Raw genomic sequence first — 24,439 nt, forward strand, 5'->3', positions numbered from 1 at the left:
GGACGGAACTAGAAATTTTAGTATGGAAAAATTGATTTCTAAAAAAACAGTAAAATGGGGGCTAATTGTATAAAATAAAATTTTAATAACCAGATTTAAAAAAAAAGTTTTAAAGTAAAAGAAGTAATTTGTAAGAAAAGAATTTTTTTTTGGGAGGTTGTTTCCACCTCAATTGAGAGGGATGAAAATATGCTTTGATAATATTATATTTCAATTGTAATATATTCATATCAATGATTAATATTTTTATATATTAATTTTTACGCTCTCGGAATTGTAAAAACAGATATAATTAGTGTTTTATTTAAAGATTCGTGAACTAAATTACTAAAATAAATTAAATTTAGTTTACATGAGTTCGTCCGGTACATTTAAGGATTAAAATATCATTTGCTCATTTTTGTTATGTTGTTTTAAGATAAATAGTAATTTAATTTATAAAGCTCCTGAGATTAGGACCCATATAAAGTCTGTCTATGTTATGATATGTTTGGATGATGTAAAATAGAATTTTGTTATTATTTTATTAATGTTTGACCAATAATAATACTACTGCTACCTGTTTGACCCGATGTAATGGTAATAGCGTAAATATGATGTGATGAGCAGGGGTAAAAGAGTAAAAAGAAAGATGTTTACATGTATAGCGTGCACAAAGCCCGGGGCTGAGGAAGGGGAAGAAGCAGGCCGTGGTGGAAGTGGTACTCCCTCTACTAAAGAAGCCGTCAAAAGCCTGACCTCGCAGGTCCCTTCCCTTACTCTATCCTCCCCTATTTACACTTTTAATACTTTCACATTATTATAACGAGTATTCGTTCCGTCTTAAAATAATAGTCCACTTTATTATTTTTACACGGTTTGAAAAAACGTAATTAACATTTTAAATTTTTTAGTTCTTTTTATGTTATCATGCTTAATAAATACTATAATTAAGTTATTTTATTTGTATAATGATAATAAAATAGACGTTCGATTCTTGGACAAACCGATTGAATAATGTACGACTATTATTAGTAATGAAGATGATATTTAATAATGTATGCACTTGTACAATATTTTAGTGTTGGTATGGAGTTCTTATCAGCTTTGAATTTCAATGATTTTTCAGATAAAAGATATTGCACTAAAATTCTCTGGTAAGCAATGCAAGCCTTGCACAGGATCCAGCAGTTATAGGAAAGGACAAAGACCGTACCCGGACTTTGATGTGGCTTCTGAAGGCGTTCCGTACCCCTATTTCGGAGGTGGAAGCTCGAGCTCGACCCCTGCATGGGATTTCCCAAGTGCAGGTCACCATAGGGGGCCAAGAGGTGACTCGAGATTTTCCGGGGTATTGAGTGGCGATCAGACTTCGAGGGCGGATTCTCGTGATGTGTTGCTGGAAGAGGATGAATCCAAGGAGTGGATGGCGCAGGTTGAGCCGGGAGTTCACATCACTTTCGTGTCTCTTCCGAATGGGGGAAATGATTTAAAGCGTATTCGCTTCAGGTTTGAATCATATCAATTCTTTTCGACCTACTAACTTAAGACTCGAACTCAAACTGACATTGCTGGATGATTTCGGTTTTGAAGCCGAGAGATGTTTAACAAGTGGCAAGCGCAGCGATGGTGGGGTGAGAATTATGATAGAATCATGGAGCTTTACAATGTCCAGAGATTTAACCGTCAAGCACTTAATACTCCGCCGAGGTCTGAGGATGAGGTAAACACATATTATACACTTCACTCTGTCTTTAAGTGACACTGAGCTGCCCGTTTATCGAATTGCTTGAACAATCTATATGTTGTGTTTATGTTTTTGTACCACTGGAAATGCATTATTGGTAGTTGATTATTCATTTGCAGCAAAGAGATTCTTCTTATTCAAGGTTGGGATCTGCAAGGGAAAGCCCTATGATCCCATCATACACACCGAGAAATCACTACAAACCCTCGGGAAGCAGAGGGTATTTTCCGTCTGACGGTATGGAACAAGCTGGCAGCCAAAATTACCATGCGGGTTCGAGTGGGCCAAGAGGTGAGGCATCTTCTCTGGATGCATCAAGGACAACAACATCGTCTAGAGACGAGCCTTCGGTTTCTGCTAGCAATGCTAGTGATCTCGAATCAGAATGGATCGAGGAAGATGAGCCTGGCGTGTACATTACTATCAGACAATTAGCAGATGGCAACAGGGAGCTACGGAGAGTGAGATTCAGGTAATTTCTCGCACTCACTATCACTTGAACCGCTATTGCTACAAGAAAATATGAAATTTACTTTTTCGGTTAATTTTCGCAGCCGGGAAAAATTCGGAGAAGTGCATGCGAAGACGTGGTGGGAAGAGAACCGAGAAAGAATACAAAGTCAATACCTATAAATAGAATTTACAATGTTAGCAGTTGAATTCAGAAAAGTTTTGTTTCAAAGCAAGCAGTGTTAGAGTGAATGTTTTTTTATTATTAATTCTTTTTACAGAGATATGGCATTGCAACATATACTGTCACACTCAGTTCTTTATAATGCCAAGTTTACTAACATATTATCAGGTTTTGTCTCAATTCTTGTCATTTGATTTAAAAACACTGCTTGTTTGTGCCTGCTCAGACTTGGTCTGTTTTGTTCACAACTTCGAACATCACACCTTTACATATTCAAAGGAAATGCCATTAGTTTTATGTCATGCTCTGGACCTATCAATTTTGTGATTTTTTAAATATTTATTTTCATTTATAAAAAACATAATTAGGCATAAACACTTTATTTTCATGTAAATGTTACAATTTCATGAAAATGGTAAGCATACATCAAATTCTGTCAATTTATGTAGCAAAGAGTATAGGGTTTTTTTTTTTTTTTTTTTTTAGAAATATCCACAAAATAGCACAATAATTTTAAAAATACCGGTTGAACAAAATGTGGTGGAAAATATGGTTTGACCAATATCAGCTGCACAAATGTTGACCAATATCAGCTGCACAAATGTACTTCCTGTTTTGAAATTTATGGTTTCTTTTAAAATGTAACACATTTTTTCCAAAAATAAAAATCCAAATTAACAGTTTTTTTTTTATCAAAAATTAACAGATTCTCTCATCTGATTCTCTCAACTATTTTTTCAAATTAAAAATCAAAAACTGAATCCAGAGAAATTCTATCACATTTAATTATATAAAACAACAATGATCAAGTAGAATTTTGATCACGGTCGGTCAGATTTCAAAAGAAAGAACAACAATAATCAACAATTCTAAAATCAACAATTCCGGTGAGCCATTATTCAATCGCAATTGTCTTTGATTTCCATTAAAATAATTATTATACGGGATAGAGTTTATTTTGAAGATAGTACAACTCGTAATTAGGAAACCTTTTTAGTTTTAGTCTACTACTGTTTTTACAAAAGATTCAATCTGATTTAATGTGTTAATATAAGTTAAAATCAGTTTTTGAGGTAGTGCAATTAAAATATTATTAATTTTGAAGTAGCTATTTGTGTGCTAATGTATTTATATAAGTTTAGGGTTTAAGAAAAAGCTATCCGGATAGAATAGAAAGACATATTTTAGTCATTTGTAATAATAAATTAAGGTCTTTAAGTGATTTTATATGATAATAGAAATAGCATGATAATAATAATCTTAAGTAAAAAAATAATAATTCAAAAATAAATTAAATGGGATTTTTTGAAAACTATTTAATTTGATGGAAATAATCTCAAAAATAGGCGTTGACTTTATTTTTTGGGAACATTACTTATTGACTTAAAAAGAATTGCACTTACACGTAAATCACAAATATATTTTGCACAAATAAGTAGTCGATATTTTCCTTTCCATCTCAGACAATTGCACAAACAGGTGGACACTTTCAGGTTCTTCCCAATACTGCATGATTCTTTTTTTTCTAAGGATCAACTACACGATTTATAAAGTAGCAGTAAGCATGCATCCATGACCATCTCTCTTTCCATTTGCTCCACATTTTAAGTTTTTTTGTTGTTTGTCACTACGGCAGTCCTAGTTAATGGTAGTCCTGTTGAGCCGATTCCACTTAAAAGAGGGGTGCGTCAGAGTGATCCGATTTCGCCTTATCTTTTTCTTATTGTTGTGGAGGGTCTGAAACGTATTTTGAATACGTCTGGGGAGTTGGGGTTCATGCAAGGATTTCTATTTTCAGCAAATCATGATCCTATTTCGTTATTGCAATTTGTAAATGACACCATTCTTTATCTTTCTTATGATATTGAGCAGCTTAAAAATTTGACCCGTATTTTTCACTGTTTTGAGTTGATTTCAGGACTAAACATTAATTATCATAAAAGCTCATTTATGTGAATTAATGTTAGTGAGGTTGATTTGTTAGTGGCGGCGCAAAATGTTGGCTGCAAGATTAATTCCTTTCGAATTCAAATACTTAGACCTACCTCTTTCTAATAGAAAGATTTCTGTTGGTTCTTTGGATTTTGTTATTGAACGTTTTAAATTGCGTGTGCCTTTATGGAAGAGATCTTTATTTTCTCCTTCAGGAAGGCCAGTGTTTATTAAATCTGTTCTCTTCAGTGTTCCATTTTACTATATGTCATTGTTTAGTATGCCTGAATCGGTTCAAAAACAATTAGAGTCGTTTATAGTGCGCTTTTTGTGGAAGGCTCATGTTTCTAATTGTGTTATTAGCAAAGTTTCTTGGAAAGTTGTTTGTTGGAACTTTCGAAATGGGGGTTTAGGTCTTTATAATCTTAATGCTAGAAATCAGAGTCTGCTATTTACATGGGTTTGGAAAGTGTGAATTAATAATAGAGATTCGTTTTGGTTTAATGTTATCTCTTATTGCTCCCATGTTGTGGACTGAAATTTTTTGTTGAAAGGTGATGTTAAAAAAATGTCCTTATTTGGAAAGGCATTAAAAAGGCGTGCTGTAATGACAAGAAAGCTTGGAAAGTCTTTATCAACAATTTAAATTATAGTGTTGGTGAAGGAAATTCTACCTCTCTTTGGAATGACGATTGAATGGGAAAAGGTGCGACTTGTACTCTATTTCCTCGGCTATTTAATCTTTCGAACTAAAAGCAAGCTACTATTAGTGAAGTTTGGAGGGAAGATTGGAGGTGGAGACGTCGTTTGAGAGGTGCTGAGATGTTATTACACGGTGATTTTTTGATAATCTTCAGTTCGATAACTCAACGTTTGGGTCATATTGGTAAAGTTTGGTGGAATACAAACTCAGAAGTATTTACGGTTGCCTCTTTTTGCCGGTTTTTAAATGATATGGGCTATCAACCGGCAGGTTCGGTCTCGGCAGTTGCTATTGCTGAACGAATTTCTAATAATGTTGTTGCTGGTCTGGATTCTACGATAGCTACTGCTGTTAAATTTTTTTATGTTGTTGCTGTGAACTCTAGAGCTGCTCTGCATATGGCTGCTGCTGCTACTGTTGAGTTTATTCCTGCTACTCGTGTGATTTTTGGGCGTGTTGCGGTGGTCAATTCAGGAGCTGCTATGAGGGAATTTTCTGTTATGAGTTAGGCTTCTGTGAGAGCTGCTGCTGATAAAGTTTTTTGTGCTGCTGCTATTGAGGTTGATTCTAGTGCTGATGTGTTTTCTAGGCGTGTTGCGAACTCTGGAGCTATTGTGCGGGATTCAGATGTGTGTATGGCTACTGCTGCTGTTGAGTTTATTCCTGCTACTGATGTGATTTCTGGACGTGTTGCTGCTGTGATTTCATGAGCTGCTGTGAGGGATCTTTCTGCTGTGAGTGAGGCTATTGGTCGGGGTTCAATGACAGCTGTTGCTGGTGGTGTTTTAAGTGTTGCTGCTGCGAATTCTGGTCGGGTTTCTAAAGCAATTTCAGGAGCTGCTGTTGATTCTTTTGGGGATGCTCATATTAATTTGCTTACTGCAAATGCAGTCCCCGTTATGACAGTTGATGGTATTATAGAGGAAGTTCCTTTTTCTGCAAATTTGGAATTCAAAAGTGTCGTTGCGAGTTAAGTTTTTATTTGGCTAACAATACATAGAGTTTCTTCGCAAGATATTTTGGCTTCTCGTTTGATAATCCCGGTTGATAACTCTTTATGTACCCTCTGTGGTGTGGTAGAGACACACATGTCCGGCCTTAGGCATAGGTCACTAAGGCCTATGCCTAGGGCCACAAATATTAGAGGGCCCCATAATTATATGGGGTCCATAGGAAAAATAAATATTATTTAAAATTTTATTAATTTTTGTTATGGTAGATGTAAATTTCATTTCAAAATTTAATTAGGTCTTTTAGTAATTAGTAAATAAATTCTAAAGGGCCTCTTTTATGGTGATAAATGTTGTAATTTATATTTAAAAAATAAATTAGACTTTTTTTTAGAGAAAATAAATTAGACTCTTTAGTAATAAAGAGTAATACAAACAAAACTAAATGATCTTTTTATATGGAGAAAATTACACCATTTACCAAAAAAAATAAAAAAAATTACAAAATTACATGTTGATTTTTTTCATTTACAAAAATCTTAATAATATTTACAAAAGTATAAAAAAAATTAAAAAAAAAATATCAAACATACGGTGTATACTGTGGGTATAATGTCCATATACTAATAAACTAACATTATATCAACATTATACCAAAATTATACCAACATTATACATACTGAGATTTTATTAATTTTAAATAAAAATTTACCAAAATTACATCAAATCGTATACTAAAAATTAAATTAATAATATATCAAAATTATACCAACAGTATACCAAGAGTGTACACATCAAAATCTGAAATTTTATTATTACATCAACATTACACATCGCATACTAAATATTAACCTAATAATATACTACAATTATACTAAATATTTTTAAAATTTTAGATACTTTTGCCATCGTCCCTTTTATATTTTTAATCGTTTAAGGCCTAATCTATCTATTTATTTCTGATAGAAAAAAAGAGTAAACTACATTATATACATTCTTTTTTTATATAAAAATACATTTTTTTAAATAGAAATATTATAGAATTTACTAAAAATTTATTGTATACTAACCAAAAATCTACTAAAGATTTATCAATAATCTACAGAGAAAATATCTTTGTAAAGTAAAACAGAACGTATTTTTTGAGAAAAATAAGACGAGCTTGTTTTTACAAATAATTTTATAAAAATAGATATTTTTATAAAAAAATACTAAAGTCTCGCCTAGGGCCTCGGTTCATCTAAGGTCGGCCCTGGAGACATGGTTTTGCTAGAAGCGTCTGGTGTGAAATTTTGAAAAAGCTTGATGTGATTTGGATGTTTCCTTATTCGTTTGTGGATTTTATGATACAATGGCAGAATATCATTCCACGAAGACCTTATCCGCAATTACGAAAAAATGTTGTGGTTTCTTTTGATATGGGAAATTTGAAAATGTAGAAATAGAAGAGTTTTTCAGAATAAACTACAGAAAAAGGAAGATGTCATTTTTACCTGTTTTTCGAGGCAGTTTTTCTTTACAAGCTTTATAATAGGAAGTTTTTTTATTCGGGTTCGAATTTCTTCCGAAATTTTTATTGTATTCTCTGGACCTTGATTTTTGGCCTTTTTCTTAGCCATATCCTCTAGTTTGCCAATTTGAGTGTGTCACTTCTTGTACGAAAGTTTTGAACTAGTTTTTGCCACTTTTAACGGCTTAATATACATAGTATTCATAAAAAAATATATACATACTATATTATTATGATATTATTGTGATATAGAGTGAACAAAACTTCAGTTCCTTCGTAAAAAATAAGTGAATCAAATCAAATCCTTTTGATTCGAGTTCCACTATTCAAATATTTTTCATTAATGGGTTAGATTTGTGCAGGCTCTGGGCATGGGTCATTAATACCTTCAACACATGCAAATCAATAAGCTTCCATATTTTAAATAAAATGATTTTCACATGCACACACGTGCAAATATTACGTAACACAGCAAAAGATCCAAAACGTAGTTAAACATTTGACCCATACACATATTACAAATCATACGTTGTGTGTATTCAAACCTAACCCACGTGCCAATTTTTCCTTTTTTCTTCATTGAAAAAGTAAGGAACTTTAAATAAATGGAATAGAACATCAAATAAATAAAAATAAATAAGTTCCTTTTGCTCCTGAGACCGGCTCGAAATTTTTTAATATTTACTAAAAATAAATTGATTCAAGGACTAATTTCAATTTAAGTTTAAATCAATAATACTATTTTAAAATTCAATATAATTTGTAGGTGTGTTAAAATGGATTGTCCGACCGTGTTTGTGTCGATCCCCTATGTTGACATAATCAGGGCAACACAAACACGATTCATTTAAGTAATTGGGTCAAAATCTTTAACTCAAACATGATATAAATTTTAATATAAAAATAGGAAATTATTATTATTAGGGTTAATTGCAAATTAATACACGAACTTTACCCTAATTTGCAATTATAACACGAATTTTGAAACTTGGCAATTTAATACACCAACTTTCATTTTTTTGGCAAATTAGTACACCGACCAATCATACAACAACATGTGGCTGTATATGACAATGTCCACGTTAGTGTTTTTCCAGTTCGGTGTATCAATTCGCCAAAAAATAAAAATCGGTGTACCAATTTGCCAAGTTTTAAAGTTCGTGTTGTAATTGCAAATTAGGGTAAAGTTTGTGTATTAATTTGCAATTAACCCTTATTATTATTATTATTACTATAGTTATTGAATAAACTTGTTATTACTATTAAATACAATTGACATGAACTATTAAATATAAATATACTAAATTTATATATAAATATAAAATAAAATCAACTAGTGAGATCAAGATTATTTAATGTTTATTCAAATTTTGAATTTCTTATAAATCGATTGGTCAGATCATTAAAATCTATTTTGAATATAGTACAAAAAAGATGGAAATTGCAAAAGTGTAAATGGTGTGGGAAATTCTTATCACTACTTGAATTCTTTGTTATCATCCTATTTTTTTTTCAAATACATGTTTTAGTTTTTAAAATTTCCTATTTCAGGGAAGAACTCTTATTTAGACCTGTTCTATGAAAAAATTATGAACCTACCCAATAAGGTGTTAGATAAATGAAAAAAAAAATTATGAGAAGAGAGAAAAAATTATATTAGATTTTTTAACATTTCATTGGATAAGTATATGGAAAATTCATGGACCAAATTTAGATAAGAATTTCCCTCAATCGGGCCATGATCGATCTAAATTAATAAAATGAAAAAAAATAGCTTGAGATGATGACATTGTAGTTACGTGCTAGTTGTGTTGTTGGATGCAAATCTAATCTAAAGATAAAATAAAAATGAGTCATATCTTAACAATATCATCAAATTTGCTTAATCATACATTTGTCTCTAATTTTGGCAAGAAAAGGACCTTACATTACTTCTTTATAAACGGGAAAGCTAAGCTAAGCTATTGTCGAGCCAACATCAATTCTACATAATTACGTACGCTTCAAGTTTGGATAATTTATTTATTTTGTCCATTTTGTTGTTGTAATTCTATCTAGATATAGCAAATCTTAACTCAATCTGCACAAATTTCAGTTCCATCTCTAATTTATCAAAAACAAACTAGTATAATTTAAATTTAAATTGATCTAAATTCCATAAAATTATATCAAAATAGTTAATTAATAGATCAAATCATGTCCTATAAAGATAAACAAACAATAAAAAGTATCGAAGAGAGAAATCTAGTCATTTACTCTGACGTTTAAGTAAGGGAGTGTTTGATAATACAACTTTTTTTTTTGAATTCATCAAATTTCATTAAATCGAATATAAAACAGTTACATTTGTAAGAAATTCGGGATAATTCGAAAACGAAACCCGATGACCTGACATGGAACAGACAACATGCTGTCTGATTCGCAGATCTTACTTACGAAAACAAAAATTAATTATTAATTATTTCGCTAATTAAGTGCAGTCTTCAATCAATCTTCGATCAAACTTCATCCATCACCCATCACCCGCAAACTCACATCATCCGGTTCAACCACCACTTGATAACTCCTTCATAAAAAAGAGACAGCAAACCTTCCACAGAGGAAGGACAACAAACCTTTCACAAAAAAATGACAAAATAAAACATTCAGAAAAAAAACAAAACAATAAAAAATAAATAAACCTAATATATCTCATAAACGATTTCATTTTATTGTTGATGATTTTCAATTTATCTCCGCTTCTTGATAATTGAATTGCGCTTCATTGATAAATCTTAATCTATCAAGAAAAAATGGAAAAGAATTGGATATTTATTATATCTGTGAAATTAAACTAACATATGTAAAGGGATGGCTACCGTCAACAGCAAAATCAAGCCATTGACGGCTGCCGGAGAAGAAACAACAAAAAAACTCTAGACGGCTAGGGTTTACTTTAGAGAGATGTACAATTATTTCTCCATTCAAAATATTTATTAATCAATTCATGTTTGATAATACAACTTATTACTTAAATTAATAAATTAAGCACTTAATTGTTTTAAGTTAGTTTGATAACTCAAAAAAGTTCAACTTAACTTATTCAGTTAAGTCAAAAACCACTTAAAATAATAAGTCAGAAAATTTGACTTATTTTTTATACTGAAAACATTAAATTATTAAATATTAGTTTTATCATAGAATAAACTTTATATCCTTATTATTTTCGATTATTACTCACAAATAAAAATATTTGATCTCACATATATTAATTTTTTTAATATCACAATAAGTATATTATATTTTGCAAAGTACTATAATTTTTATTAGAAATATTTTATTTTCTATCTTTATTTTACTTTTTATAATCTATATATAATTTATTTAATATTTTTGTCTTTTAATATTATTTAAATTTATGTTTGTAATTGATGGAAACCGAACTCTAACATAACTATAATGGAATCAAGTCGTACAAGATCTACCTTTATGAGAGAATCCTAGCACTCGCCTAAAAGGCGAAAGCCTGATGGTATCGACATCCGATTCAAATTTGAAGATTATCAGATTTAAACGATTTTTTTAGAATTTTAAAAATAAGTATTTTATTTTAAGGGCTAATTTTCAAGTTAAAGGGGAGCACTGTTATAATCTTTAAGGACTAATTATCAACATATGCAACTAAAATTTAATATTTTTATTTATGATATATGTATTATTCATAATATATTTTTTATATTATTTATTTATATTGTAAAAATTTAAATAATACATAATTTATAATTTATTTTTAGTAATTTATTTTTAAAATAGTTAATTTTAAAGGTTTAAAATGTAAATATAATAATATTATTGCAGACTTACAGTTATCAAACAGACTTATTTAATTCACCACTTAAAAACTTCGGCAATTATTATTTTCAGCACTTAATTTTCAGCACTTAATTTTCAGTTTTATCAAACGCCACTAAGTATAAATGATTAAAGAAAAGATAGAATAAAATAGGGAAAGAGTATATATGGAATTTATATATAATACATTAATGACGGTTATAAGTCGAATAATTTGCTGTAGGATTGTTCTCACTACTCTTTACATTGATGGTGCGCTATATTCGTCTGTTATATTTGAAAATATATTCGGTATGAAGTTACTTGTTAATATTTCTCTTATATATATATATAAAGTCGAGTAATTTGTAGGATTCTTTATACTGACGTTGAGCTATACTCGTTTGTTATATTTGAAAATATATTAAATGTGAAGTCACTTGTTCTTGAAAACAAAATTAAGGTCCCAATTTTCTTATTTGCAAAATCTTACTTCAGTCAGTGAAAGCTTGGCCTAATGGCCAAGACCTCTTCACAAGTACACGAAGTCGGGGTTCGACCCCCGAACTTCACATACCGTGGATTGCCTGTTTAAAATGTATATGTAGTTGTACTAATTGATCCTTGCTAATTCCTACTAATACCTAACCAAATGTAGTTCTGGTAAAAAAAAAGATTTCACTTCAGTTCTGCCTTATTCATAATTAGACTTGCAAAAGTCCTATAGTCTCACCTTAAACTGGGCTAATCCTTAATTTGCGTTAGACTTATTTCAATTTGAGTTAATCTGATTCAAATTTAGACTTATTTTGGTCTAAGTTAATCATTACTCGGATTTATACTCATTATAATCTGAACTATTCCTTACTCGGATTTAGTTTTACTTTGATCCGATCTAATTATTATTTAAGCTTTGATTTTGTGTTGTCCAGTTCGGTCTTATGGATTTTCTATTTGAATTTGAGGTGTTCTTCTAGTATATTGATCAAATTTAAATTAGAGAAATTTAAGTAAATTACTCTAATTTTTGAAATATTTGCAGATTCTACCTCAATAAAAAAAACTTGAAAAAAATACTCTCCGCTTTTTAAGTTTTATAATTTTACTCCAAAACTGATTTTAATTATTTTTTTACTTCACTAATTTAAAACAAATACCTCTTATTATGAATATTTTACTCCTCGTTCTCTTTTCCTATCTTTAGTTTGGATTTGTTCTGTTTTCATAATAAGAGGCGGCCGTGGAACGAGAAGCGTGGAGGACGAGTAGCGGTGGAGGGGATCTTCGGCAACGTCACAGGAAGCAACCGATGGATAATAGATCTGATTACCTCGGAGTAGAATAGAGATAATTATCTTCGTCGGCGGTGGAGGCGATCTTCGTCGGCGGTGGAGGCGCTATTCATTGGCGGTGGATGCAATATTCGTCGGCGGCGGTGGAGGAGGAAAAAGGATCGGTAGATTAGAAAGAACTGTTGAGCCAGTAAGGTACCTTTTCACCAGTTTCATGAAAGAAAAAAATCTAAATCACAATTTTGTTTTATTTTAAATTTAGGTGACCTAATTAATCAAATATTTATTAGAAGCAAGCTTCATTCTTCAACTGATATTAAGCTAGATGCTTGTGTTTTAAGAACGACCTACGTCCTAATTTCTATGCCAGATCTTCTCTTGACCCTACGTCCTAATATTATTGAGTTCACATTTGACAAGTTAGGAATGAAGACTCTGAAATGCAAGATGAAGACTCTGTAATGCAAGATGGCAAACATCAATTCTTTTTAATCTTTTGTCAAAGAAAAGGCATGTGGGATTGATGTATCAAAATAATTATTTTATATTGGCTTAATTTATTTTCTTATTTGTATTTCTCATTAGCTCCATAATTTTTGTATTTATACATACATTCTAACTAATTTATTGTTGTTTTGGAATGACAATCTCCTAAATATAAGCAATAGTATGGACATGTTTGGTTTAGGTTAATTATTTTTTCATAACTATGAAAAAATGGTGAAAAGTTTATGAAACTATAATGACAATTTTATGATAATATTATGATAAAGTTGTGATATCATTATGATAAGGTTAATGATAATATTATAATGTTATGATAAACCAGTTTCTGATTATCATGTCAGCATCACTATATTATAATGTCGTTTTTATAACACTCTAGTGTGATAATGTTATGACAATGAAGTATGATAAGGTTATGATAATGTTATGATAACTACAGTTTTTAATTATCATGTCAGTATCACTATAATAATGTACGATAAAATAGTGTCTGATTATCATATTAATATCACTACATTATCATGTCGTTATCATAACAATGCAGTATGATAACTAGATGATAATGAAGTATCTTAATATTATGATAATTGGATGATAACGTACGTGAAAATATAATTACAAAAAGATTCATGATAACAATGATAACCAAATGATAATTAAATAATAAAGTTATGATAATGGTATGATAATATGATACCTATATGGAAAAAAATTATATAAAAATTATGATAACAAAATGATAATGTGAAGAAAATAGTATGATAAGGTTCTTATTGATAATAAAATGATAATAGCATGATAATGTAAAGAAAATAGTATGAAAAACAATTATAGAAAAATTATGGTAACAAGATGATAATAATCTGCTACATACGATAATGGCATGATAATAAGATGCCAATTCAATATGATACACTGATAATTACATGATAAGGTGAAACTGTGATAATCATATGATAAAGTGATACAATGATAATCTTATGATAATGTGATACTGTGATTTTTGTCTAATATTATCCAGCAGTATCATCACCTTATCATATAATAATCTGCTACATACGCTACTGATAATGACATGATAATAAGATGTCAATGCAATATGGTACACTGATAATTACATGCTAAGGTGAATCTGTGATAATCATATGATAAGGTGATACAGTGATAATCATATGATAAGGTGATAATGTGATTTTGTCTTATATTATCCAGCAGTATCGTCACATTATCATATAATAATCTGCTACATACGATACTGATAATGACATGATAACGTAGTGATAATATGTATGGTAAGCTTATGATAATATTTATAATCTACTTGAGTCTAATATATAAGTTGAGGGACTACAATGATAAAGTACGTAAAATAATTTTTCCTAATAAAAGTATGATAAAGTTATGATAAGATTTTGATAATATTTACGATAAAATATGTTATGAAAATATCATCTATTTTTGCATAAATTATATAAAGTTATAATAATATTATGATAAGACTGATAAATTTATGACATTGTAATGATTAAATTATGATAATATTATGATATTGCTATCTACTTCTGCCTGAATTATGTAAAATATTTTATGAAAATATTATGAAAAATTTATAAAAAAAGTACAATATATATAATAAAATAATAGTTTATTATTATCATAATATATAATTAATATATGTCATATAAATAAATTTTATTAAATTTTAATTATTTTATTTAGTTCATGTATATTTTTAGATCTGATATTAAGTTAGTAGCATATATTTTAAATTTATTAGAAAACTTTGATAATATTTTAAATAAATAAAAAAGAAATATCAAATTTATTGGTAATTTGTAACCTGCACACTTATTAATTAAAGAATGAAGAAAAAAAGAAATAAAAAAATTGAATTAACCAATAAAAAAAGTTCAAATTTGGTTAGTCATTAATAGTAGGCACAGTTGCGGGATGTGTGCATGTAAGGATGGATGAAAAAAAGAGAGAGAAAGAGATAAAGGGTTAATATGTCATGCTGCATGCAACTCAGAGTAAAATTATAATTGTTTATGACACGGGGAGTACAAACACAAATGAATTGATATTGTGATGTATTTTGGTTATTTTTTCTATGATGAGGTATAATTTACAATTTTTTTTTATTTTAGGTAAATATGTAATAATCTCTTTAAATTATTGAATTTGATAGTCTTTTAGAAATTTGATAATTGTTTTTTGGGAAAAGGGTTATTTATGCCCTTAAAGTTTGCCTCCAGGATCAAACAAGCCCTCAACGTTAAGAAAGGTTCAAATATGCCCCTAACGTTTTGAAAAATGAACAACCAAGCCCTGCAATTTCGACAACCAAGCCCTCAACGTCTAACTTATAAGTCAAAATAGGGGCCTGGTTGTTCACTTTTTAAGACGTCGAGGGCATATTTGAACCTTTCTTAACGTTGAGAGCTTGTTTGATCCTGGAGGCAAACTTTAAGGGCATAAATGACCCTTTTCCCTTATTTTTTAGACTTATTGTTGTTGTATGTATCTTCATACCTTAATAGTATTGAACCAAACATGTAACTATAAAATTATGCAAATATTACTAATAAATTATAGTTCAAATATCAAATGGTATAATTGTTAGGCAACAATTTTTTAAGTCGTGGGTCAAATTCCTTTTAAAAACGCAATCCACTCTCTAATTATTAAAAAAAATTGCATTTATTTATTCCTTAACAGATTCAAAATATTGTATGAAATATAAAATCTATAATATTCTTGATTACAAGTTGGAAATGTAAATAAAAATAAAAATAAAAAACTAGAATAATTTATATATGTTCTTTGATTCTTTAAAATTGGCTTATTCACCAAAAAATACCAAACCTTTGCGTTTTGGGTCAGTTATAGTCAAACCATTCAAAACCACCAGATTTATCCAAATTTTATATGTTCTGTTTCTTTTTCGGCCATTTTTGAATCGAACCACATCTATTGCTCACATGTCAGCCATGTCAATTCTAACTCAGCAATTTAACTGACATGACAACATCTCAAACTACTAACTCAATTTAATCAAACCACACAATTAACCACATAGTAACCCAAATAAAACCAAATCCAACTTATTCAAATTAATAATGGATTAAATATTTAAACTCGTACTTATTTAAAATTCTATTTAGTTTAATTAGATTTCAATTTATCTCGAAAATAATATTTGGACATCGACTTCCGCTACTGCCACCGCCACTCTTACTCCGGCCACCGCCCATTCCAGCCACCATTCACTCCGGCCATCGCCATGACTGGAGAAGAATGAACAGATGGCTGGAGAAGACGAACATGTCTTCTTCATGGCTAGAGAAGACGAGATCAGCTCATCTTCTCCATGGCTTGAGAAGACGAGATCTACTCATCTTCTCCAGCCATGGAGAAGACGTACGCTCTGCTCGTCTCGCCTTCTCCATGGCCGGAGTGGATGACGACCGCCAGAAAAAAAAATCAGCGGTCGGTTTGAGTTGGCGGCGGAAATTTTGTGTTTCGGAGTAGATTCTGTGAAAAAATTAGCGGTAATTGAGAAAAACACTAGGGAAAAAATATGATCTGTTCGCCTTATAATAAAAAAAATATTAATTAAATTGTTACTGATTTTTGAATATTTTAATTTTATGATTTTTTATCTATTTAATAAAAAAATTAAATTTTTTACATACCTGTCATTTTATTAAATGAAATAAATTAATATTTATTTTTAAAAATATTTATGAGTTTTAAAAATAATTTTTAAATTGATTTGATTTAGTTGAATTTGATTTTATTTGATTTAGTGTTTTGTTTGGTTAGGTTTGGGTTAGTAATTTGAAATGTTACATGTCAGTTAGTTCTGTTGAGTTGGCAGTGACATGGATGACATGTAGGCACAAAATCCGGTTCGATTCAAAAATGGCTGAAAAACATACACAATATATAAGATTTGGCTAAATATGGTGGTTTTTAAAGGTTTGACAAAAATTGACTCAAACCGCAAAGATTTGGCATTTTTTGCTGAATAACCTTTAAAATTAGTATGTGGATAAATAAAAATTAATTTAAGTTGTTTTTTACTTTTTTAATATGTAATAGTAACATTTATAAATAATTGCAGTTGATATATTTATAAGAAAATATTTTTATAATTATTTATTATTAGTTTATGAATCATAATTTAAATAATTTTGATATGATTTTATAAAAATAAAAAGTTATTTCTTAAAAATAAGAAGAGAATAAGCAATATTTATTTAATTATTTTTAAATAAACTAGCAACAGTAAAAAATTACTATTTTTATATTTTAATTGTTATTTATCTTTTGCCTTTTTCACGAGCTGTTGATTAAGAATTTGCGTTAAAAAATGAAAATGGAAGTGAATCTTGCTGGAGAAATTACAAAAAAGAATAAAAGAATTTAAACCTTTTTTTGTTTGGTTTCCTTCTTTAGGTCATCCAGTGTCGTTTATTGACTTTCGGCTCTGATAGATGATAGGCTTCAAGATTATGACGTCTCTCTAAATGGCTTTATATATATATAAATAATTAACTAATTAAATTGACAGAATAATCATATCCTTGTAGATTTTTGTATGACATATTTTTAATTTTTTTTAATTAAATAAATAATTTAAATCCTATTTAATTTTTAATAAAAATATTAATATAAACAGAAATTATATATTTTAAACATATGCTTAAAATTTAATCTGCGGTTTAATAAAACGGCAGCGTATAGAGAAAGAAGTCAATATTTGGCGAATGATACGCGTAAGCTCCACTAGAGTGTGAGTGACGGCAAATCTGCAAACGGTGGCGCTACTTTTCATGCATACATTTGTGGGCCCTCACACCACATTTTTCATGTTAAGTGGTCCCTACGCGTTTCCATCAGCATCATTATATCTGTGTCGGAATTAATAATGACCGTAGGATTCTGGTCCACGCGTTGTTCAAACAAGAATGATGGTTCGATTTCTTAATGACGTGAGAGTAACACGATGCTTACTGTGCACCTAATTGCATAACAGCGGAAGCTTTATTTAATGCATTTGATTTGTTTGATTTGCTAATACCACGTGTTATCATTAAATAAAAAAATTATCATGTACTATAAAATAATACTAAAATTTATCAACTGCAAAATACTAAAATTTTACCTATCAAAATATTTAAATATTTATGCAGTATGAATAATTTATTAATTCTTGAGTTAACATTGAACAAAAATATTAAATTATAGTGTAATTTATTTTACTAAATTTTTTAAAAAATGAAACTGAAAATACTATTTATTATTATATTTAATTTTTAAAATATAAAAGTAAAGATAAAGTTATCTGTTCATAGAAGTTATATTTCATTATTTTACATAAAAAATTAATTCATTGTTTTATTTAACTAAATAATATATAAACATAATAATTGTGTATCTTCATCTTGATTCATTTTTATTTAAATTATTGAATCAAAAGGACCTACTAGGAAAAGCAACATGTGTTTCTTCGTTCCCACTCGATTGGATGACAAAAGAAGAAAAGAGAAGCAAAAACAGTTTTAGCAAGTTTCCCAAAAATGGCCTTTTACATAATTGTGAATAATTTATCTATTTGATAGTGTATTTTGATAACAAACAATAATTTGTATTATTTTTTAGTTTTTAATTGATTATTATTTTACAAATCAAATTGCATATTATTTTTATTTATTTTATTAGTATAATTTCTCATAGATGATTAATTTAAGTAGAAATATTTTATTAATTAAATTTATTTACAAAATACACCATCAAATTTTATTGACAATCATATGGATCCATGAGAAAAATATTATTTTTTTATTTTGCTAAAATAGTATAATTATTTTATATAAAATAAAAAAACTATCATATAAATGTAAATCCAAATATTATTTTAGAAAGGGAAAAAAATTCAGACAATTTAAGACCAGACCGATCAATTTGAATACAGAACCATCCACCTGTTTACTTCGATTTATCCTAAAAATTAAAAAAATTGTCAAACTAATTTGACCGAGTTAAACCGAACTGAATTGCCGATTGAATTATGTCTAAATTTTATTTTTAAGACAAGTTTATATTGTCAATTGAATGGACATTTAAGCAGTAGAACCGGTTGATTCGATAACTGGTAGCTTCACCGGTTCGACCATTAATTTGGTTTCTAAAACACTAAATCCAGATGAAAACGAAAGGAAAGACAAAATAAAAAAGGAAAAAGGGAATAAAAATAAATAAAGAAAAGATAGAAAAAAGGTAAATGAAAAAAAGTGCAAAAAAACAAATACTTTACTTAACAGCCTAAACTAACCAAAAAAAATTAAACACAAACAGTACCTTACTCAGATACTAATCACACCCGCCTTTTTAATCTCTCTCTCCACTCCCATCTTCACCCATGTGACGTTCTTTACTCAGCTCCAAATCCCACCCAGGCCCCATCTTTTTCCTTCAATGATTCACACTCACACCCCATAAAACTAATTAAATGACACTGCCACTGTACAAACTACACCCACAACTCTCTTCGAATCGATTCTTTTCTTGATTTTCAGGGCAGATTTTGAGGATGCTTATGAGCTCTGATGTTTGTGAATTGGTTTTATTGTAAAAATGGAAGTGTTCAGATTGGTTTTGTTTGTGGGTGTTCTTGTTTTGTGTGATTGTGGGTACCCAGTTTCTGGTTCGACTCAGAGTGGGGAGCTTGATAATGATCGTCTCAAGTTTATTTTAGGTGGGTTTGGTGTAATGTGTGATAGATTTAGTGTTTTTATGGATGTTGGGCTGTTTTTATGGATTCAAAGTTTTGATTTTGCTATCTGGGTTGTGTTGATTTTCTGTTTATCTGTATGGGTTGTGTTGCATTTTGATAACAGTAGGTTACTTTTGCTAAATTTAGCTCATCTTATTGCAATTTTGTCAGCAGACACTGGTTCAAGTACTAGTGATTCTTGTCATTGCTCTTAAGTGATGTGATTGTGTTTTGCAGGGGAGAGGAATTTGAAGCCATGGAGGAATGGAATCTCTGAGGGTAGTACAGATGCAGAAGCTCCAGGGCCTTCTGGTGATGATACCACACTTCTACTGGCTGCTAAGAGGACGGATCGGCCTGATGTTCTTCGTAAATTTAAGCATTATAAAGGCGGTTGGGATATCACTGACCGTCATTACTGGGCTGTAAGTCTTGCTTCTTTGTTCTGTTTGTTGTAATAATAGACTTTGTTTATTAAGTTCACAAATTTAGTTCATTACTGATGGTGCAGAAACTTATAGGAATCAGTTAACTTACCAGAATAAGTTTAGTTAGTTTTTCTCCATATTGGGGAACTGAGATCTAGCTCAGGAGTTACGGTACTGGTGTTTGTTCCATAAACAGGGTGGCCAAGATGCAATCTGAATATGTTGTCCATTTCACTCTTTTATGACTTTTAATCATGTGCTCTCAGCGTCCATAACTGATGTATCATGAATAATTTCTTACCTTACTACCTATTAAATCGTCAGTGGTTGATGTTTCTGGTTTATACTAGATGTAATTTTTATTGATAATCTTATGCTGCTGTGTCTGCAGTCTGTTGGTTTCACTGGTGCTGCTGGGTTCATTTTGGGCATCCTCTGGTTTTTCTCGTTCGGCCTGGCCCTTTCAATTCGCTATTGCTGCCGATGGAGAATCAACATTATAGGAAAAGGATCAGAACGGTCACGAAGGATTTGTCTCATAATGCTTATAGTGTTCACATCTGCTGCAGCGTAATGATCTTTTACATTTTTCCACAATATTAACAACATATATTTGGAGTTCCCTTTATGTTACTTGGTTGTTGGATGGCTTTAACATATTTAATTTTCTAGAGAGGAATTTATTTTTGCTTATCGATTACTCTCTTTCTTTCCTCCCGTTTCATGCAGATGGTCTCTTCTGTTTCAGGATGGTATAACATTAATATTTTCTTATCTAGATTCTTCAAAGAAAATGCTCAATTTCACTATTCTTCATAGTTTGGTGAATATTAGATCTTGTTTCCATTAGACAGAGAACAATCTTTTTCCCTGTATTTCCCCTATTACTGGTGAATCTGTTTTTTTCTGCATTTTTTGAAATTTTTGCAATTACATAAACAATTTGAGTTTTTTCCATATGTCAATTACATGATTGGGCCGAACTGGTCTAATATGCCGTTTAACATATTTACAGTTCGATTCATCCTTCATTTTATACTTGCTGAGTGGTATCTTCTATACTATATGTAGTACTAGTATATCTGCAAATACTTTTCATGTCTGATTTCCTACTTGTTTTGTCCTGGAGCATGTCTTCTATATATCTGAACCAATGCCTTGATCTTTTTCTTCTAATCTAACTTTTCTTTTCAATATTCAGGGTTGGATGCATACTTCTATCAGTGGGTCAGGATAAATTTCATGGTGAATCTGTTCGGACTCTGCGATACGTTGTGAATCAGTCAGACTACACGGAGCAAACACTGAGAAATGTCACAGAGTATCTATCCCTTGCAAAGACCATCAACGTCGCCCATGTATTTCTTCCTTCCAATGTCTTGAATGATGTTGATAGGTTGAATGTAGATCTAGTTGCCGCAGCTGATACACTGAAAGCGAAGACTAGTGAAAATGCGGGAAAAATAGTAAAAGCGTTCAATGCTGTGTATGTACTTTTTGAATTTATGTTGGTCGGAAAATTAGCTTCGTCGCATCATGTTAATGGGCTAATTTTGGATTTTTTACTGTAGGCGATCGGCATTAATCACTGTGGCTGCGGTGATGCTTATTCTAGCCCTGCTTGGTTTCAGTAAGAATTTCTGGAACACTTATTATTTCGTATCTTAAAACTTTATCTATAATCTACTAACTTATGGATTTTTGTTGTTTCAGTCCTGTCTATCCTTCGGCATCAACATGCTATTCATATGTAAGACTTTTTTCTTATTAGATATAGTATTTTTGTTTCATTTACTTCCTTGTAGTTATGGTAGGCTATATATGTTTGTAACTAATTTTCTAATGCTGCTCCAGATTTGTAGTGAGCGGGTGGTTACTGGTCGCGATTACATTCATTCTTTGTGGAGTTTTTATAATACTAAACAAGTAAGATTTTTGCGACTCTTTTCTCATGTGATCGTATGTTGTAATTTGAAATTTTTTGTGTCATGCATTGTTTCCTTTACACGCCGAGTCATATTCTCCATATCCACCTCGTAATTGTATGGTTTTTAAGTTTTTTTAAGTAACATATGCTGATGAAGCATATAGATCTCTGATGTTTTTCCTTTTAATTGAGACCTAGATACATATTTTGAAAAAGAGAATTGTATCTATCCTGAATGATAAATTGCCTTTTTCCTTTGTCTCAGTGCAATTTCTGATACCTGTATAGCAATGGAAGAGTGGGTAGGTCATCCCCATGCAAAAACGGCTCTTAGCAGCATCCTTCCATGTGTTGACCAGAGTACAACAAACAAGACGCTTGTCCAGAGTAAAGAAGTGATCAATGATATTGCAAATGTTGTGAATACATACATATATACTTTTGCAAATGCAAATCCATCTCCTACCGAATTCAACTATTTTAACCAATCCGGACCTTTCATGCCTCCGCTTTGTTTCCCATCTGACTCTCAGCTTCAAGATCGTCAGTGCGGGTCTCTAGAGGTGTCCATGACAAATGCATCAATGGTATGTCTAATATTTTCACTACTTGAATGTTTTTTGATTTTTCCTTCTTGTGAGGGTGATGTGAACTTTCTCTGTCGCACCAAATAGTGCATTGAAACAGAAAAACAATGAATACATCATGTGGTGTCTTAGGCAGAAACTCAATTTTTGAATGTTGTAGATTATGTAATTGGATGCACAGATAGACATATTATATTTCTGTTTCATTGGAGGCATGCTGCTTGTCTTGTTAGTCATGCAAGAATAGGTGAAACATCATTTGTTGTGCAAGAGTAGTAGGGGTGTGCCAAAACCGAACCGAAATGGCAATTTGGCTTGGTTCAGTTTAAACTTATAAAAAAAAAGTTCAGTTTTCCGGTTCAGTTCGGTTTTGGAAGTTAAAAAAAATTCAGTTCAGTTTTGGTACAAACAGAAAGTAAGTAAAAAAACCAACTGGTTCGGTTCAAAAATATCCCTGAAAAAATTAAATTTTTAGTTCGAACCAAATGCACACCACCCTGAAGTGTAGTTATTAATTGTTAAAGTTCCTCTGAATTATTTTAGAAAAAGATTGACACTGATAGTTTGGCTAAGGAGATTTTCTCTCTTCTAACAAGCATACTTAACAAGTGTATTCTTCTTCAAGATTTTTCATGAATTCCATTGGTTTCTTACATTTCACAGGTTTGGAAGAACTACATTTGTAACGTTTCATCATCTGGACTGTGCACAACTGTCGGTAGAGTGACTCCTGATTTCTACGATCAGTTAGTGGCAGCTGTTAATGAAAGCTATGCTCTAGAATATTATACCCCAGTTTTGCTGAGCCTCCAAGATTGCAAATTTGTTCGAGATACATTCCAAGAAATCACCTCAAAATTTTGCCCACCATTGGAACATTTTCTCAAGATCGTTAATGCAGGTCTCAGTCTGATCTCAGTTGGAGTTTTGCTCTGTCTTGTGCTCTGGATGCTCTATGCGAACCGCCCCCAAAGGGAGGAGGTGTTTGTGAAGCAACCGTGGTCAATAAAACGCAGCATTAGTAGCAGCAAGACTGATAAAGCTAGTTCTAAGCCAAACGACAACAATGATGAGGCGGTGTCAAATACAAGTGAAGTATAGTAATATAGGATTCTACAAAATTTTGAGTATTGTTGTATTACTAGATAAAATGCCAAGATGGGGCAAAGTTCCATTTTGAGTAATAGTAGAGTAGCAAATATGTAGTGTGTGCTCCTGGTATAGATATAGTAAAATAGTAAAAATGTCATGAATAGAAGTTGTAATTGAAATGAAAATTTACCTCTATAGATACCCAAAATGTCATGATTTGCATGACCTTGGGCAATAATTCCAATATTTCACACTCAACAATAACTAGTTTCTACATTTGCTTCCTGATCTTTAAGCTCATATATGGTAAATTTCATTTTTGCTAGTGTTAATCAGGAGCAGAACTAAGGAGAGGTAGGATGACCGCTCGGTCCTCCATTTACGTTTTGCTTCCGCCATTGATTTTAATAGTTTGATGATGTGAGAAGATTGAAAATGTGCTAACAGCCTAACACTATTCCTGAGGGATATATGCATTCAACAGGACACATCTTTACCAAACAGAAAGCTTGTTATGAGCCTAATGCATCACAAGAAAAACCAGAAACAATAAGCAAGTT

The 24,439-nt window shown here is 30.8% G+C and overlaps 2 protein-coding genes across 2 annotated transcripts; both read left to right on the forward strand.

Annotated features, from left to right (window-relative positions):
- The first annotated feature begins 525 nt into the window (after nt 1-525).
- Nucleotides 526-2,540, forward strand: LOC126671506 (protein BREVIS RADIX-like). Its single transcript, XM_050365277.2, has 5 exons — nt 526-745; nt 1,109-1,488; nt 1,573-1,702; nt 1,846-2,198; nt 2,281-2,540. The coding sequence occupies exons 1-5, from the start codon at nt 602-604 to the stop codon at nt 2,357-2,359; spliced, it is 1,086 nt and encodes a 361-aa protein (XP_050221234.2). The 5' UTR covers nt 526-601; the 3' UTR covers nt 2,360-2,540.
- A 16,876-nt stretch (nt 2,541-19,416) lies between these two features.
- Nucleotides 19,417-24,125, forward strand: LOC126674369 (uncharacterized). The gene is made up of 9 exons (XM_050368817.2): nt 19,417-19,827; nt 20,083-20,270; nt 20,665-20,843; nt 21,475-21,759; nt 21,845-21,903; nt 21,987-22,023; nt 22,128-22,199; nt 22,466-22,787; nt 23,451-24,125. Exons 1-9 carry the CDS (start codon nt 19,707-19,709, stop codon nt 23,886-23,888), a joined length of 1,701 nt encoding a protein of 566 aa, XP_050224774.1. The 5' UTR covers nt 19,417-19,706; the 3' UTR covers nt 23,889-24,125.
- Nucleotides 24,126-24,439: the final 314 nt, after the last annotated feature.

The sequence above is a fragment of the Mercurialis annua genome, linkage group LG3 (genome assembly GCF_937616625.2).
Source record: "Mercurialis annua linkage group LG3, ddMerAnnu1.2, whole genome shotgun sequence".
Classification (NCBI taxonomy): Eukaryota; Viridiplantae; Streptophyta; class Magnoliopsida; order Malpighiales; family Euphorbiaceae; genus Mercurialis; species Mercurialis annua.

Coding starts and splice junctions, on each gene's coding strand:
- LOC126674369 (XM_050368817.2), top strand. CDS start 19,707: ATGGAAGTGTTCAGATTGGTTTTGTTTGTGGGTGTTCTTGTTTTGTGT. Junction 20,271..20,664: donor CTGACCGTCATTACTGGGCT/GTAAGTCTTGCT, acceptor CTGTGTCTGCAG/TCTGTTGGTTTCACTGGTGC. Junction 22,024..22,127: donor CATCAACATGCTATTCATAT/GTAAGACTTTTT, acceptor ATGCTGCTCCAG/ATTTGTAGTGAGCGGGTGGT.
- LOC126671506 (XM_050365277.2), top strand. CDS start 602: ATGAGCAGGGGTAAAAGAGTAAAAAGAAAGATGTTTACATGTATAGCG. Junction 746..1,108: donor TCAAAAGCCTGACCTCGCAG/GTCCCTTCCCTT, acceptor ATGATTTTTCAG/ATAAAAGATATTGCACTAAA. Junction 1,703..1,845: donor CGCCGAGGTCTGAGGATGAG/GTAAACACATAT, acceptor ATTCATTTGCAG/CAAAGAGATTCTTCTTATTC.